Source organism: Schistocerca americana, chromosome 4 (assembly GCF_021461395.2).
Source record: "Schistocerca americana isolate TAMUIC-IGC-003095 chromosome 4, iqSchAmer2.1, whole genome shotgun sequence".
In the NCBI taxonomy this organism is placed as follows: Eukaryota; Metazoa; Arthropoda; class Insecta; order Orthoptera; family Acrididae; genus Schistocerca; species Schistocerca americana.
Window position 1 is genome coordinate 200,370,094 of NC_060122.1, and position 19,367 is coordinate 200,389,460.

Here is a 19,367-nt window from a genome sequence, read left to right on the forward strand (position 1 = left end):
CTCACTAAGCAATCCACTAAAAAGTAAAACTTTGTCAATCACCACAAAGATGAGGATATGCAACACTATGATCTGCCCCGTAGTACTGTACGGTTCAGAAAGCTGGACACTTACAAAGAATGAAAGAGAAAAAACTGAATGTTTTCAAAAGAATAGGAATGAGAAAAATCTGGGGACCTGTGTTGGAGAATGGTGTATGGAGAATTCGAAAGAACAATGAAATTTATGAGTTAATGAAGCAACCCACTATCATCCAGAAATTAAAAAGTAGGAGACTTCAATGGGCTGGAATGGAAAACAACAGAATCACCAAGAAAGCATTTGAAGGAACTCTGCCGGCAACAAGACGACATAGAGAAGGAAATCGCAGCATTAGGAATTTGCAGAGGGTGGAGAGAGGCTGCAAGGGATAGAAGGCGGTGGAAGCAGCTCGTTGACGCAGCGCGTGGTCTACAGGGCCTGTGATCGCTGAGAAGAAGGAGAAGTATATACTGACGAAGCGAGCACGTCTCGTTAGCCTGAACCGACGCATGTTTGATGGAACCGTTTCAAATGCTGTACTCGGAAGAAAACGACTGCAGTTCTACGAATTGCTAAAAGGAAACTTTCACTGGTGTAATTTATGTGGCCGCTTCATATCAGTGGCGAGATATCCAGAGCAGTCGGCGGCCACAAAGAGCAGCCTGCTGCGATCTTTTATCAAATGAGTGCCTCAGTTCGCAAGACGCCGCCATGGCCTTCGGTGTCGTGACGCGCACTGCCCTCGCCTGCTACATGTGCGCCGCCCTTTTCAGCTTCAGCATCCCAGCAGGTGAGCCTATTGCTACTTTCTGTCCAGTCAAAACTCGGATTCACTCTAAGGCACGTCTTTCAACTTTCACCGTTCTTGACATAGTCTTCTTAGTAGACGTAAATACGTGGTTACGATACGTTTACATTACTGATGGGTTGCGCTAAATATTATGGACACCGTGACATCAGTTTCTCAGTCGTGGGACGTTTCCGTAGGTACCAGATTAGTATTAATGCAGTTCGATACTTTTTCTGTTCTTAAGGAAATACTGAGTATGGTCGAGAAAGATTTTTCGAAATTTCAATTCTTTTCGTAAGTTGTATTGAACCACTCTTCACTCTAAATAATATCGGACACGTAAGTTAACAGATTTATAAAAATCTGTTTCCAAAGAATATATGTAAGTTAAAGTTTATATATGTATATATATATATTTCCATCCTTTCAATTCCGTCGTTTCATCCATCGTTTTCATATAGGTCGTTTACAGTTTTGGCTGGTTGTACTGAACATGATATTGTAACTTCTAAAGAAGTCGTTTCTACAAAAAAAAAAAAAAAAAAAAAAAAAATTGTTGTGGTAGCAAATAATTACGAGTCATCATCTTGCAGTGAAAGTGTAGCTTGCCATGGAGCCGGCAGGAGAGCAAATTTTGGTTTTCGCGTTAGCACTGCTGCGAGCCGTGTACTTGCTTTAACACTGCGTGCAGTACGTTACACATACTGTCTCTGAATCTGAAGAAGTACAATTAAATATTAATTGATCTTTTTCATACTTAGTTTACCAAATGCTATGGGTAACAAAACCATACTGTTAAAATTACATTATAATAACTTGAGTACTTTCGGAGAAATAAATGTGATGCCATTGTGAAACTGACTTGGGAACTGTAATGTATTCATCAATAGTATCAGTGGAAACTACAGCCAATGGGATAGGTTCATACAATGTAATTTTCTGGAATTGTCTTTAGTTTCAGTACCATAGACTTCTGACGTAATTGAAAGTACTTTGTGGGGCGTGGTGGTTCAAATGGTTCAAATGGCTCTGAGCACTATGGGACGCAACATCTTAGGTCAAAGTCCCCTAGAACTTAGAACTACTTAAACCTAACTAACCTAAGGACATCACACACACCCACGCCCGAGGCAGGATTCGAACCTGCGACCGTAGCAGTCTCGCGGTTCCTGACTGCAGCGCCAGAACCGCACGGCCGCCGCGGCCGGCGGGGCGTGGTGGCCGAGCGGTTCTAGGTGCTGCAGTCAGGAACCGCGGGACTGCTACGGTCGCAGGTTCGAATCCAGCCTCGGGCGTGGGTGTGTGTGATGTCCTTAGGTTAGTTAGGTTTAAGTAGTTCTAAGTTCTAGGGGACTGATGACCTCAGAAGTTAAGTTCCATAGTGCTCAGAGCACCATTTTACAAGTACTTTAAAAATTTATTGTTTATCGCGTTTTGATAATGTGTTTTGGAGAGACTGTGAGAGTGAATAGAGGACATATGTACATTAAGAATGTGATATTTTATTAAATCTGTGTAATTGTGTGCGTGAGAAAGTTGTTGTGCGATAATGGAATTTGTGATGTATGTCTGAGTGAGGTTGATTTTGTAAAAGGCAGCCGGAAAGGAGAGGGAGTATTAAATTTATTAGTTATTTACTTTTGTATAAAGGAATGGTTTTTCACTGAATTTTATTTAGATTCGGAATTACGAAATTTCTAATTTAAATTACTTGTGGTAAACTAATTGGAAGACATTAGAAATTCCGCTAGTATGTAAGTGCTCTAGATGATTTGATTGGCTGCTTAACATACTAGCCTATAGGAATTGTCGCTTAAGCTGTCTTCTGATAAACACGTACCCTAAACCGCGCTGAACAAATTTGTACCAAAATGAAAAAATTCACGCATTTGATCGGGATCTAGTGATGTTGACGAAAAGCGACTACAGTATTGAGTGTTTCGTGAAAATTTTAGCTTTGTGAGTGGTTGATTTTAGGAGATATTCGCGTGTGAACGTTTCACGTCGTACATAAACTCTGCGTGGCGTGTTTCGTGCAGCTTACGAAACATTATGGTGAGCTCTTCTTTATACGAATCCTACTGAACGACTGAATCTGTTAACTCGCAAATAGTTGTGGGTAAGTGACTGTCTAGGACGTTCAGAATATCGGCTCGGACTAAATATCTTCTAGCTGCTTTCGGATGTGAATTTCAAACAGAGGCAGTCAGTAACATTTCACAATTGATGCTGGGACATTAAATACGGACTAGATAGCCATATTCCGTGTTTTACAGACAATAAACCGACTTAAAGGTAATTTCAGACATTTTTTCAAACGAGTCATGCAAGAATCCCGAATGCACGATAGTTTAACTAGCTTTTAGCTATTTCCCATGGACTGGAGCTATGTCGCCTTGAGTGTTAGGTATTTACTCGAATTATCGTCAACGCTGCCTTTCTTGGCTAAACCAGTATCTACCATCGCGGAGCGAAGGGGCAGACAACCTGAAACCTATCCAGGTAAGGGGACTGATTGTTTAAAGGATAGTGAGATCTCAACCCCTCCCCACAGCAAGTGGACCGCGTGTGGTTATAAACATCAAGTAAATCCGAGTGACACAGCCTAGTGCTAAGTTTACACGTCACAATTCTCGTGGGCCCAATCGTCACAAATATGGAAGTGGATCCATCCTCGAAGATTTAATTGAGCGTACAAAATAGTTTCCCATGCGTCGCTAAACCTCCTAGAAAAAAAAAATTTTCTACAACATGTTTCGTGGTCACCTTTTTGTTTTCCAGTGATTCTGAAAGGGACAGAAATAACATTGTCTCCTTTTGCGAAGCTCTTGGTGATAATTCTGGAGCATCATTTGACTGGACTCAACACACAATTGCACTCTGGAACAAGGCGTCAGCGTCACTGCTCTCATTACAGAAAAAATGGAAGCTCGTTGAGAGACTAATTCTCATATTGACTGGTGATCCTATTATACAAGGAATTTCGCACGAAAGCTCACACACGCTTGAACTCGTGATGAATGTTTGTGCACGATACATTTGTGACACGTTTTCGACCATATCACTCCTGCCTACGAACAGCTGTCGTGGCTACATGGTGATAAGGATAGACAGTCATACCCTGTGTTTGCTCTATCGTCGTCTCAATCAATCCACTCCTTGTTGTTTGTCTTCCGCTCTTACACTACTGTCTTGACAACGCAGGGGAAATACTCTTTCTCAACAAAATAAAGTTCTCTCTGAACCATCACATATCACTGCCGTGTTCTGTGAATTATTTTCTGCGTCAGAAACCGGACTTTGGAAATATCTTCCTCAAAATATCAGAGAAATTAAATTCCTTCCGAACCTCGAAAGACAACTGATGGTCTACCTATCACAATACCCAGCGCTCCCAAATTCTGTACAGCACACTCTCGTCAGTCTCCCTCCCCCACAACTCTTCCCTACCCATTTTCGTCAGAGTTCTGTATTTGTTTTCTGTTCTTTGATAACAGCGACTGTCACTGTTATTTCACTCTTCTCCTCTTTCCTTGTATCATCTGTTTCTGACAGGCTTGATTCAGCCCACCACGAATTCCTCTTCCGCACCAACTTTTCATCTCATCCTCAGTTATTTGCTGGATGTATTCCAGGCTCTGTCTTCCTCCACAGTTTTTGTCATCTAGAACTCACTCTAGTGCTGTGGCAGTAATTTTCTGATGTCTTAACAGATGTCCTGTCATCCTGTACCTTCTTCTCGTCAATGTTTTCCATGTATTTCTTTCCTCGCCGATGCTGCAAACCTCTTCATTCCTTACCTTATAAGCCCACCTAATTTTTAAAATTATTCCGTAGCACCATACATGAAATGCTTCGATTATGTCCTGTTCTGGTTTTTCCACAGTCCGAGTTTCACTACTATACAGTGTCCTGCTTCAAACGTACATTCTCAGAAATGTTTTCCTCAAATTATAGTCTGTGTTTGACACTATTAGACTTCTCTTGATGAGGAATCTCGCTTCTGCACGTGCTAGTGTGCTTTTGGTGTCCTCCTTTCCCTGGCCATCATGGGTTATTTTGCTTCCAAGCTAGCATAATTCCTTAGTTTCGTCTACTTCGTGATCCCCAATTGTCATGTTAAGTTTCTCACTGTTCTCATTACTGAAACTTCACATTACTTTCGTCTTTCTTCGATTTACTCTCAGTTCATATCCTGTTCTCACTGGACTGTTCATTCCATTCAAAACATCCTGTCACTCTTCTTTACAAGGATAGCAATGTCATCAGGTAATCTTATCGTTGATGTCCTTTCACCTTGAATTTTAATCCTACTCTTAAACCTCTCTTGTACTTTTGTCATTACTTTCTCGATGTTGGAATTGAACAGTAGGGTCGAAAGACTGCGTCCCTGTCTTACACCCTTTTTAATCAGAGCCTTCCGTTCTTGGTCTTCCGCACTTATTGCTCCCTCTTGATTCTTAGACACATTGTATATCATCTGTTTTTCCCTACACCTCACCCCTATTTTTCTCAGAATTTCGTACATCTAGCGCAGTTTTACAGTATCGAACAATTTTTACATGTCGACAAATCCTATGAACGTGTCTTCATTTTTTTTCATCTTAGATCCATTGTCAATGACAAAACCGGAACCGTCTCTCTTGTGCCTTTACCGTTCTTGAAGTCAAACTGATCGTCCCGTAACAGAGCCTTAATTTTCTTTTGTTATTCTTGTCAGCAACTCAGATACATGAGTCGTTAAGCTGAATGTGCAATAAGTCTCGCACTTGGCATATCCTGCAATTTTCGGAACTGTATGGATTACGTTTTAAGACTGAGGGTACATCGCCAGACTCATACCTCGTCGTCTTAGTTTCCCCGCACTTCCTAAATGACTTGTACTTCTGTTTTCATGAATTTCCCTGAGCATATTTGTATTCCCCTCTTTCGTTGATGAACTGAAATATTTCTTCTGTTATCCGTGGTTTCTTCACAGTTACCTGCCTTGTACCTACGTTTATCTTTCCAACTTCTGCGATTGGTCTTTTCAGAGATGTCGATTCCTGCTCAACTTAACTGCCTACTGAGCTATTGGTTATCGCAGTGCCTATAGCCTCAGAGAACTTGAAGCATATCTGTTCATTCCTTAGTACTGCCCTATCCCATTTCTCTGCCCATTGATCCTTACTGACTTGTCTGTTAAACTTCAGCATACTCTTCAACATTACTAAATTATGATCTGAGCGCATATCTGCTCCTGGGTACGCCTTACAATTCAGTATCTGATTTTGGAATCTCTGACCTTGATGTAATCTAACTGGAATCTTCCAGTATCTGCTGGCCTTTACTAAGTATGCTCCCCTCTTGTGATTCTCGATCAGAGTATTGACTGTAGTGTAGGAGACATTTACGGCAGAATTGAATTAGTCTTTTCTCCTTTCTCGTTCCTACTATCAAGCTCTTGGTTTATCCTGTAACACTTTTTTCCACTCGTTCCCCTACAGCCGCATTCCAATCCCCCATGACTATCAGATTTTCATCTCCCTTTACGTACTAGTCTACCCTTTCAACATCCTCAAGTATTTTCTCTGTTCATCCTCTGCTTGCCACGTCGGCATGCGTACCTGAACTATTGTTGTCGGTGTTTATTTGCTGTCGATTATCATGAGAAAAACCGTCAGTGAATTGTTCACAGGAACTCAGTCTCTGTCCTTCCATCGTATTCATAACGAACACTACTCCCGTTATACTATTTTCTGCTGCTATTGATACTGCAGCGTTAGCATTTCCCTTTTGAGATATACTAGCTTTCCTACTATGGTCAGACGTCTGACGTCCACGCCTCGTTTAGTATAACGCTACCCTTTCATTGGCTATTCTGACTTTTCCTGATGGTCACCTCCCCATTGGCAGTCTCCTCCCACACGTAGTAATTGAGACCTGGTCTGGAATGTTTCGTCAAAGAAGAGCTCATCACGCAACATTGTCAATTACAGGGCACATGATCTGTGGATACACATTATGTATCTTTAATGCATTGTTTTACATTGCCTTCTGCATCCTCTTGCCGGTGATCACTGTTAGGGGCAGTTTCCCAGCCCAAGGGCAAGAGTGTCCCCTGAGCCTCTATCCGATCCCCTGCCTTCTTTTACAAGGTCGTAGGCAGAACGAGGATGCCTCCTTACGCCGGAAGTCTTCGGCCGCCATTGCTGATAATAGTTTTTCAAAATTTAAGCAGTGGTGACGTTCGAATCCGGGACCCAAAACTTTTTGATCACTAGTAAGAGACGCTATCCCTAAATGACGGGATCTGCACATAAAAATAAACAGATAGCAGGGGAGCTATCCACGTGACACAAACGAGTGGTCATAACAATAGCTCCAAGAAATGTCTGCAGTCACAATGCTCCACTATTCCAGATGTTACAATATGTCGCCACTGAAGTTGCTTGTCTCTCATGCAATTATAGGGAAGGCCACAAAGTGTAGCAGTGTATCCTAATTAAACTGACCGATCAGCAAAACCTTTGAAAGTTTGTAAAACACAGTCTAGGAATGTTTGATATGTCCACCTACTTATTTGGATTTACTTTTAAGTAACTGTACGATTTATTCCAAAAGTCTTTGAATGTGTTCAAATTATAACTTTATACAAGACCCAGTTGGCAGTGGACGGCCACCAGTAGGCGCAAATTCAGTGCTCGTCAAAAATTCGAGAATGTTCTGTCCAATCACAAGTAATTCATCAGATTGCTACCTCTGTGTACTGATATCGTACTACTCCAGAGAGAGCACACGATAAAGTCTCCAAAGTGTGTAACTCTGCAAGAATCAAACAGTCTCGATGTGTGTTTTGTGAAAATTCGCTTGTACCACTCTACGAAATTCTGTTATCGACTTTGTCACTTGGAATATTTTCTGGGCTTGGTAAACAGATCACTGTGGAATACAAATTTTTGGACTGAACACAGCTCTGAAAATCGCGAGACTAAACCGTCTCTGACGAAATCTTGCAACGCACCACGTTATCCTTAAGCTTGGCAGAGCTGAAGAAAACGTGTTGAGTGTTAGGAAACGCGTTAAGTATTAGGAAATCTTTTATGCAAGTATTTGTGTAGACTGGATCCTTGTACAGTAGTGAAATTTTTGTGGTAACCAATTCAGACAAGAAACGAGTATCAGATTTTGGAATGTGGAGCTGTAGAAGGATGCTAGATCGTGTAACTAAAGATGAGGTACTGAATCAAAATGGGGTAAATACAAATCAACCGTATAATTAAAGGAAGGAAGTCTATTGGTGGAACACATCCTGAGACATTAAGAACTTGTCAACTACCTTATGGATGGAAATGTGGAGGATAAGATTTTTAGAAGGAAGCCAAGACGTGAATACGGTACGCAAGTTCAAACTGTTACAGGTTGCAGAAGTTAAGCAGAGATGAAGAGTCTAACACAGGATAAAATACAATGGAGAGTTGCACCAAACCAGTGTTCGGGCTGAAGGCCACAACAAAAACAGCAGGAACAACAACAACAATTAAAATTACAGAAACTCTCGACACATAGGCTAGGCATCCCGCAGCTGTTAGAGCGCTGAGGGTGGCAGAAGCCGCGTCGTAAGGATAGGAAATGTTGCGACAGGTACCGATACCTAACAAACAGTATTTTGGAGGCAGTCGGCCAACTTTTCGTGAAATAAATAACTAGTAAACAACCTACAGAGAGATTTTTACTTACACAGTATAGCAGCCTCACATGCGGTACTCACTAGTTGCTAAGAATGTGGAACTGACAGGTTGTCACTCTTGCTCAACTGAAACTTTGACGTCGCCGATATTGATATTTGAAGATAGACTATGTCCAAAAATGCGTACTCGTTTCATGCTTCAGCTATTCATCTGACTCGTTACATCTATAATTACTACCAACTTTTGTGGTCTTTTAGTGATTTACGTAAAACGAGTCTACAAAAGGCAATGTGAAATAAAGTACTTTGACGTATTTTACTGCTCTCGTAAAGTGTAAAGAACAGTTGCCCGAAATAACGGACAGCACTTTATTATAAGGCACAGGTGGCAACCCTAAGCATTCACTTGTACGAGGGCTATTCGGAAAGTAAGGAACGATCAGTCACGAAATGGAAACCACAGAGAAAATAAAAAAAAAAATTATTTGTAACAGTGAGCTACAACTTCCAGCTACTTATCTCCATAGCCGCCGTTCCGACTTAAACGTTTGTGGTAGCGTTTTACCAACTTTCCAATATCCTTGTAATAGAAGACAGCCGCCAGTGCTTTCCACCAATTCTCTACGCTGACCTACAGCTCGCTGTCTGTGCCAAAATGTTGTCTTCATAGCCAGCGGTTCATGTGAGCAGACGAAACTCAAAGGGAGACAATTACGGACTGTATTGTGGGTAATTAAACATTTCAAATTGAAAACGATGCAGGAGCATCTCCATTGCTCCTGCAGAATACGCCTGAGATTTGTCTTGAAGAAGAAACCGCATGACAGTGATGTAATGTTGGCTGCATAGCTTCAGGTGAAATTTCTCACCAGGCCCTCGTACTTGGCGGGAGACAGTATTATTCTAGGTATCTTTATGCGCTCCCTGTGTGCTCAGAACTAAAAAGAACGACGTAATGCTATCGACGGGCATACTAGAGACACTGCCCAACACACCTGTGCAAAACGTCATCGAATTTTCACTGTGGTTTTCATCTCACGATCGATCGTCCCTTACTTTCCGAACAACCCTCGTATATGTGGAGAATCGTTTACACTACACTGTCCTCCACCATAAGAATAAACCTGATGTAAACGTTACATCCTGTGTTCTTCCACGTTTGCTGGAATCTTATTGGATTTCATTTTGCGTGGAGCAGAAGCTAAGCTGTCTCGAGTACAGTCAAGTGCAAAATAAGGTTAAGTTTTGATTTTATGCTGTGCGTTATCGTGCATATCGACTGAGCAATACAGCCTTACCGCCGCACTTAACTTGGACAGCATTGGCCAGCCCGCTCGTCCAATCCGCAATGATGTGAGCAGTTGCAGTTACGACGTAAAAAAAAAAAAAAAAAACACGAGTAGAGAAACAATATAGCTTCGAATGTCATTTAATTTTGAAAGGGAATGAATTAATATTCCGAAAAAGTCTAATACCGCAACCTTCTTAGGGGACCAGACGGAAAGCTTAACATGTACTCGTTCGTAGCTAACATAGTACTGATAACTAAAAACAAGAGTGATGACAATTCCTATCTTAAATTCAGGGCAATTTTCTGTGCATGATATGTTTGACGTAAAAGCAGAATGCAGAGATTGCACCGTGTAGTTAAATATTGAAACCACTGAACGTATTATTTATAGTGAGTCGTCTGGAAATCTCTTAAATCCTTTTAGATCCAAATACGAGAAATACATTACGCTACTACACTGATAACGAGTAGATCAGTAACAGAATCCTCGAAGCCATCCAGGTGCCACATTTTCTCCTCCTCTTTTATGACGTGCCGTTCTCTATCCGGGCAGCGTTCGGCAGTGACGTGTGGTAGAAGCTTCGTGCATTGGTTCCAGTACGTCTGGCAGCATAAATACATTCTCATTCCTCACGACAGATCCCTTAACTTAGCTCCAGATCAGCTGTGTTCTGTTGGGATGATTCTGAAATAGTACGGTAATTTTGCGAGCAGTACGTTATTAGAAACAAGAAGATGGTTAGATATGTGTTAATTAGCGTTTATTTGATGAATTTTACATTTAATAGATGTAGGTATTCCAGGTGAATGAAAACAAAGAACACCAGAGCGAGATTTGTGCAGACGATCCATGAATTGTACCGAATTTTCATTCTAAAAAACTACCGATTAGACACACATATGGATTGCAAATCCCCCTTAACTTGAGTAAATACACTTATCCAGAAAACTTAAAGGCTTTCTGTAAATCTGTAAAAAACATTAAGAGTAATCTGTTTCTCGCCACTTTTTAACTGTGTTCCACACGCGTGTTTCACTACGGAGCAGAAAGCAGCGCCAGCCATTTTCAAAGTAGTGTACGTATTAACAGCGCGACAATCAGAGCACATCAGTACGGAGACTGAGATTTGCACGATTATTGAAGTAAAACTACATGCCTAAAGTATGATTTAGAAACACTTTGATGGTAGTTAATACATTAGAATATCTTAAAGTTTCATTTACTGTAACATAGCAATAACGTATCTAATACATAAGTAGGACCTACTTCCAAGAGCGTAACAACACCAGTGTCTGTGTGCTACGGCTGTTGACTAATCGTTGCGTTTGTTTAAATCAGGTTAAGTCTTGTGATGGAGGTGTAGAGAGAACGAAGGAAAACAATAGTTAACGAGGACAGCCTACCCGTATAAACGCTGTGTTATTGTTACCTGGCGCTTACAATCAGCGGGTGGGATACGTACAACACCACATAGCCAGAGTCACGCCGCGTAACTCTGATTTTCAGTGATGATTATTTTTGCATAGAGTGTGCACTGTTTTTGAGGAAAAAGACAAAATGTCAAAGGAAAAGAAGAACAATTCAGTTGTATGGGTTATTACGTAAGCACGTAACACTGAATTGTCGCTTCAGCTCTTTTCAGCACTATTCCAAAATCACGTATGTATGCCAGTTGACGCTTTTCGCTTGTTTCTCATTACAGCTAAGGAGGAACTTTGAAAACAGAACTCTAACTGGCAACGACCACATAAGCTGAAGAAAGGCTAGCATTTATACTCTGTTTGCTAGCAACTGGAAACATTTACGTCGCATTTCAACAGCTGCGGTATCTCGGATAGTTTCTGTTGCCTATAGCAGCGAATCCCTTATAGGAGTTTTATTAAATTACATTTAAGGAAGATAGTGTTACTGAAATATGAGTAATGAGGTGTGAAATAGACATACGACCTATCACACAGGCTACATGATAAAAACTTCTATTTAGTTGAAAAGCAGGAAGTTACCTTGATCGCAGGTAAACAACTATTATTTATTATCAAAAATCTCATATATAACAATGATACTCTGACCATTCAATACCGCTAATATTAACGTAAGCAGGGAGAATGATCAAGCATTTATTATATTTTAATTATAATCATCGTAATAGTCACAAATTCTAACTTGTTTCCTTTCAAGGAAATTTATTATAATTTCTCTTTTTAATACAAAAGAATTCAAAGCTCCCAAAAAGAATTTTCAGTCTGCTACGGAGTGCGCGCTGATACGAAGTTTCATTCGATCCCTGCCCATTTTGTCTTCTCCAGCCTGTAGCTGACTGTGACCTCAAAAAAATGTGCTTTATTTGTTTCAGAGAATTGTGAAATTGTAATCAGTTTGTCATTTGAGGAAACCTCTCAGATAATAAAAAAAATAAAAAGAGGAATAGCAAAGAAAAGAGATTGGTAGAGCATTTGCCGGCAAAAGGCAAAGGTCCAGTGTTGGAGTGCCGGTCCAGCACACTGTTTTAATCTGCCCGGAAGTTTCAGATCAAAAGCTGTGCTTATTCACTCCGTTCGCTTCTCATGCAAGTATCTTATGAATTGATCGTCTTATACATATCCCGTGTTAGTCCTTCGAGTGCTTCAGCAATTTTCTACCTGAAAAGAGGGAGGTGACCATGAGAAAAACATGGATTAACCAGAAAAAGGGTAATAGGGTGAAAGAATCGCAACGTGGTGTGACAGAAGTCTGAAAATCGAATTTTCAAGGCCTATATGTCGATAGAGCAGGAGTTAGCGAAGTGAATTGAGAAAAAGGTAAGGATTTCTGGTCAAGAGAAAATAGGGTAACATCAAAAGCAACAGAAAATGGCGTAATGGGATTAGGATTCCTTATAAATAAGAAGGTAAGCTGCTGTGAACATTTCAGTGATAGGGGTGCTCTCACCAGATTGGAAAGCATACCAGCGTCGACGCCAATACTTCAGGTGAACATGCCGGTGCCACAAGAAGAAAATCAAAAGAAAGTAAATGAGGATATTGACCTCGTAATTCAATATGTAATGGGAATGAAAATCTAATAATGATGGAGGTTTGCACTGCGATAGTAGGGGAAGGAATAGAAGAAACAGTTACGGGAGAATATGTGATCGGCAGTGTGAATGAGAGAGGAGAAAGGTTAACTGAGTTATTAATAGCAAATAAAGTTGAAAAATTACAGGAGGAGGAGATATATTTGGAAAAAGGCTGGAGATGCGGGGACCGAGCAGCAATCGGTATCGTAATTGTCAACTGTCGAAGCTGCGTTGGTAAAGTACCGGAACTTCAAGCGCTGATAGAAGGCACCGAAGCTGAAATCGTTATAGGTACAGAAAGCTGGCTTAAGCCAGAGATAGATTCTGCCGAAATTTTTACAAAGGTACAGACGGTGTTTAGAAAGGATAGATTGCATGCAACCGGTGGTGGAGTGTTCATCGCTGTTAGTAGTAGTTTATCCTGTAGTGAAGTAGAAGTGGATAGTTCCTGTGAATTATTATGGGTGGAGGTTACACTAAACAACCGAACTAGGTTAATAATTGGCTCCTTTTACCGACCTCCCGACTCAGCAGCATTAGTGGCAGAACAACTGAGAGAAAATTTGGAATACATTTCACATAAATTTTCTCAGCATGTTATAGTCTTAGGTGGAGATTTCAATTTACCAGATATAGACTGGGACACTCAGATGTTTAGGACGGGTGGTAGGGACAGAGCATCGAGTGACATTATACTGGGTGCACTATCCGAAAATTACCTCGAGCAATTAAACAGAGAACCGACTCGTGGAGATAACATATTGGACCTACTGATAACAAACAGACCCGAACTTTTCGAATCTGTATGTACAGAACAGGGAATCAGTGATCATAAGGCCGTTGCAGCATCCCTGAATATGGAAGTTAATAGGAATATAAAAAAAAGGGAGGAAGGTTTATCTGTTTAGCAAGAGTAATAGAAGGCAGATTTCAGACTACCTAACAGATCAAAACGAAAATTTCTGTTCCGACACTGACAATGTTGAGTGTTTATGGAAAAAGTTCAAGGCAATCGTAAAATGCGTTTTAGACAGGTACGTGCCGAGTAAAACTGTGAGGGACGGGAAAAACCCACCGTGGTACAACAACAAAGTTAGGAAACTACTGCGAAAGCAAAGAGAGCTCCACTCCAAGTTTAAACGCAGCCAAAACCTCTCAGACAAACAGAAGCTAAACGATGTCAAAGTTAGCGTAAGGAGGGCTATGCGTGAAGCGTTCATTGAATTCGAAAGTAAAATTCTATGTACCGACTTGACAGAAAATCCTAGGAAGTTCTGGTCTTACGTTAAATCAGTAAGTGGCTCGAAACAGCATATCCAGACACTACGGGATGATGATGGCATTGAAACATAGGATGACACGCGTAAAGCTGAAAAACTAAACACCTTTTTCCAAAGCTGTTTCACAGAGGAAGACCGCACTGCAGTTCCTTCTCTAAATCCTCGCACAAACGAAAAAATGGCTGACATCGAAATAAGTGTCCAAGGAATAGAAAAGCAACTGGAATCACTCAATAGAGGAAAGTCCACTGGACCTGACGGGATACCAATTCGATTCTACACAGAGTACGCGAAAGAACTTGCCCCCCTTCTAACAGCCGTGTACCGCAAGTCTCTAGAGGAACGGAGGGTTCCAAATGATTGGAAAAGAGCACAGATAGTCCCAGTCTTCAAGAAGGGTCGTCGAGCAGATGCGCAAAACTATAGACCTATATCTCTTACGTCGATCTCTTGTAGAATTTTAGAACATGTTTTTTGCTCGCGTATCATGTCATTTCTGGAAACCCAGAATCTACTATGTAGGAATCAACATGGATTCCGGAAACAGCGATCGTGTGAGACCCAACTCGCCTTATTTGTTCATGAGACCCAGAAAATATTAGATACAGGCTCCCAGGTAGATGCTATTTTTCTTGACTTCCGGAAGGCGTTCGATACAGTTCCGCACTGTCGCCTGATAAGCAAAGTAAGAGCCTACGGAATATCAGACCAGCTGTGTGGCTGGATTGAGGAGTTTTTGGCAAACAGAACACAGCATGTTGTTATCAATGGAGAGACGTCTACAGACGTTAAAGTAACCTCTGGCGTGCCACAGGGGAGTGTTATGGGACCATTGCTTTTCACAATATATATAAATGACTTAGTAGATAGTGTCGGAAGTTCCATGCGGCTTTTCGCGGATGATGCTGTAGTATACAGAGAAGTTGCTGCATTAGAAAATTGTAGCGAAATACAGGAAGATCTGCAACGGATAGGCACTTGGTGCAGGGAGTGGCAACTGACCCTTAACATAGACAAATGTAATGTATTGCGAATACATAGAAAGAAGGATCCTTTATTGTATGATTATATGATAGCGGAACAAACACTGGTAGCAGTTACTTCTGTAAAATATCTGGGAGTATGCGTACGGAAAGATTTGAAGTGGAATGATCATATAAAACTAATTGTTGGTAAGGCGGGTACCAGGTTGAGATTCATTGGGATAGTGCTTAGAAAATGTAGTCCATCAACAAAGGAGGTGGCTTACAAAACACTCGTTCGACCTATACTTGAGTATTGCTCATCAGTGTGGGATCCGTACCAGGTCGGGTTGACGGAGGAGATAGAGAAGATCCAAAGAAGAGCGGCGCGTTTCGTCACTGGGTTATTTGGTAACCGTGATAGCGTTACGGAGATGTTTAATAAACTCAAGTGGCAGACTCTGCAAGAGAGGCGCTCTGCATCGCGGTGTAGCTTGCTCGCCAGGTTTCGAGAGGATGCGTTTCTGGATGAGGTATCGAATATATTGCTTCCCCCTACTTATACTTCCCGAGGAGATCACGAATGTAAAATCAGAGAGATTAGAGCGCGCACGGAGGCTTTCAGACAGTCGTCTTCCCGCGAACCATACGCGACTGGAACAGGAAAGGGAGGTAATGACAGTGGCACGTAAGGTGCCCTCCGCCACACACCGTTGGGTGGCTTGCGGAGTATCAATGTAGATGTAGATGTAGATGTAGATTCCAGTTGGACCACAACTTGGTCAGACAGAGATCCGAAAAATCAAATAGTGGATTGTAAGGCACACACAGGAGCAGATATAGACTCAGATCAAAATTTAATAGTGATGTACGGTTAGGATTAAGAGAATCGTACACAAGGTGGATATTCTAGAGCTCTAAGGAACTATGAGATGCTTTTGAAGTTCGCTAATGATGTGGATACTTTCATAAGGATTATCACCGTAGATAGTTCAGTTGCAGAGGAGCGGAGATCTCTAAACAGAGCAATCTCAGAGGTTGGAAAGACTGCGGTAAACACTAGGAAGGTAACTTCGAAGAAACGACGCGGAACAGGCGAAATACTTCAACTGATCGACGAAAGAAGGAATTTCAAAAACGTACGGCGAAAGAAACGATTACAGCAATAGAAATGAGTTAGGAATGAAATAAACAGGAGGTGCAGGGGAACCAAGTTGGACTGGCTGCAAGAAAAATGTGAAAAAATGGGAAAAGAAATGACAGTCGGAAGGACTGACACAGCATACAATCAATCGAAACAACCTTCGATGAAATTAAAAGCAAGGTCGTCAAGAGAGTGGAATGGGAATTCCACTCTAAAATGCAGAGGAGAGAGCGGGTGGTAGAAGAGTACATTGGAAGCCTGAATTCTTTGATGACATCATAGAAAAAAACTGAGGCTACATGGAAGCGATAGGAGATCGAGTATTAGAGTCACAATTTAAATTAGTTTTCGAAAACTTGAGATTACATAAAGCAGTATGGATGGATGATATTGAATCGGAATTTATGAAATCATTGGGAGAAGTGGAAAACGAAAGACTGTTCAAGTTGGTGTATATAGTTTAGAAGCCTAGCGACACGTCATCATAGTCATGGGAAAATACTGTATAATCCATTTATTTCCGAAGATTGCAGATACAGGTAAGGCCGAGAAATATCGCACAATCAGCTTAAAAGCTCATGCATCCAAGTTGCTGGCAAGAATAATACACAGAAAAAAGGAAAAGAAAATTGAGGATGTGTTAGACGACGATGAGTTTGGCTTTAGAAAAGGCAAAGGCACAAGAGAGGCAATTCTGACGTTGCGGTTGATAATGGAAGCAAGACGGAAGAAAAATCAAGACACCTTCATAGGGCTTTTCGAGCTGTAAAATGTGTTCCACGATGTAAATGGTGCAAGATGTTCGGAACTCTGAGAAAAACTGCAGTAAGTTGACTAAAGGTGCTACTCATTCAGAGTGTTCATGTCCTTCAAAATGTGTTAATTTATTTATTGCCTATACGACTAATTGTTGTTTGCATACCCTCTGAAAAACCTCAAAAAATTTGTAGTTGCCCACATTTTTTTAACCGATGGAATTTAGTAGCTGTAGATTCGTGCGTATTTTGCTGTTTGTGTTTTGTTTTGAGGTTAGTTATCTACCTTAGTAAAATTCAGCACAGTAACGAATGACGTTAGGAATCATCTCACATGAGTTAATGCTGGACAGCGCAGCATCTCGGTTTGTACCGCTAGAAATGGTCGCGGTAAGACATTTCGGGGTCATGTCATGAATTACCTAACGTTGACATTGGCTACTGATGACACTTATTTTTCGATATCTTTTCGTCGATCATGTACATGGTTCAGTTTCAGATCCTCCTTATATTCTCTTTTTTCTTTTAGTTTCATTTCATATGTACAGTGAGTTTCTCTCGGACCGCTTCAACCTGTTCTCCTTCTACCAAGGAATATAACATGTTTCTTCAGAAAATATCTTCCTCTGCCGCTTCTTCTCGTTAGTGGTTGTGTATTTATAAGTCTTCCTCAACTTCTAGTATTCAGCTAGTTGTTAATTTAGATAGTTTAATTAAAGTATGTTTACTATATTTCCTTTTCTCTTCCGTATATGCAAAACACTATGAGTTGTTTTTTTTTTCAAGTGTCTGGAGCACGGCCTTGGGTGGTGGAACTGCTGGAGGACAAGACCACAACGTCCAGAAGTCCAAACATAACGACTGAAACTCCCAGCACGACGACTCCCATGCCACCAACTGCAGAGTCTATGCTTTGGTCCCACTCTGGGAGTAACTCTAAGAAGCATCAACTCCACACATCCATGACCCCGCAATCAGCACCGAAGAACAACACTGTCAATAAGATCCCCACCAGCGAAGCGCCACTGCCATCCATCGCACCAGCTGCTGCTCAAATGGAGTCTCAACTCTTTCCATCCATTCAACCTCAACTCCTAGGAGTCCTTAAACCTGAAATGTTACCATAATAATAGGTAACCTGACTCTTATGTCGATACTGGCAGTGCTTACCCCTCAATGTAAGAATACTGAAGGGGATCATGTATTTGCCTCCCATGTCATAAGCACCTCCAGTGTTATAAATGTTCTTCTCCACCTCGACTGCAGCCGTCCGTATTTCTTTGGAAACTATCTTATCTATCAGTGGCCAATAATCGAACGATTCAAGGCACTTCAAAGCCGAAATGGGGTACTGAAGAGTTGACACCAGCGCCAGTGGCCCAGAGGGGCGAGAAACGTTCTCCAACATACATCAGTCTCCAGCTCAGCTACGCTGCGAAGTCTAACAGAAGAGAGATAGGAACATGTGGAGTGACCTAACACTGTCCCTGGAAATGATGCATATGGCATGGGCGAAACATACAGGGAGGAGAACCACATTCTGAGAAATGGTTCTTACTAAGCAGCGTCATCATGTCCATATTGCCCCAGATACTACGACCAGGGTCGGTGAAATCAGTGGCAGCATTGGCCAGGCTCTCAGCAGCTTACGCTATCGTATGGTGTAGAACCGCAGCGACCATCAATAGTGGCTTCCGAGAAGATCCAAGTTCCATACTATGGTTGAAAAGAATGGCAGTATGCGTAAGTGTTCTGGTCAAATTACCACCTGTGTGTGACACTTTTTACTTGCAGTGCACCTTTAGCAAGTGTTTGCATCTAAACGAATCACTACCAGCACACTTTTTCTTTGCCATCTTTGGAAGAGTGTCTTAGCCCATCATAAATATCTAATCAAATCTAAAATTGCATATCAAAGACGGAACATGACTGACACTTATGGTGGATGACGTTAAGGCAAGTGATTGACGATGACGCTGCGGCATAATCCTCACTTTTTCCCTAAGGTTGGCAGAGCTGAGGGAAACGTGTTACTAGTTCCAAGTTTTCCCAGTTGTAAGAAGTAACGAAGTAGTGGACTTCATTACGACTTATATATCTTTCATGTGATATTGCATAACATAATGTAGATATTTAAATAAACACTTTTAATGATTGTGTAAGATCTATCTTTTTTATTCCTATTGGAAGCCTTCCTCTCGTTTGCTTGTGTTATACTGAAATGGGTGTTCTTAGTGGTTGTTTTCCGACGGTGTACTTTGCAGCTTCTATATTCACTCACGATCTCGTTACCTACTTTGATTCGGTGCTTGCTGATACTTGTTGGGGGTGGCCCAAATATTTATTTAATTAATTAGTTACTGTAGTTGAAGCAAACAATGTTGCGCAACGGATAACGC

The 19,367-nt window shown here is 41.3% G+C and overlaps 1 protein-coding gene across 1 annotated transcript; it reads left to right on the plus strand.

The window, feature by feature from the left end:
* The first annotated feature begins 726 nt into the window (after positions 1-726).
* LOC124613069 lies at positions 727-19,065 on the plus strand. Its single transcript, XM_047141652.1, has 2 exons — positions 727-811; positions 17,755-19,065. The coding sequence occupies exons 1-2, from the start codon at positions 733-735 to the stop codon at positions 18,093-18,095; spliced, it is 420 nt and encodes a 139-aa protein (XP_046997608.1). The 5' UTR covers positions 727-732; the 3' UTR covers positions 18,096-19,065.
* The last annotated feature ends 302 nt before the right edge of the window (positions 19,066-19,367 follow it).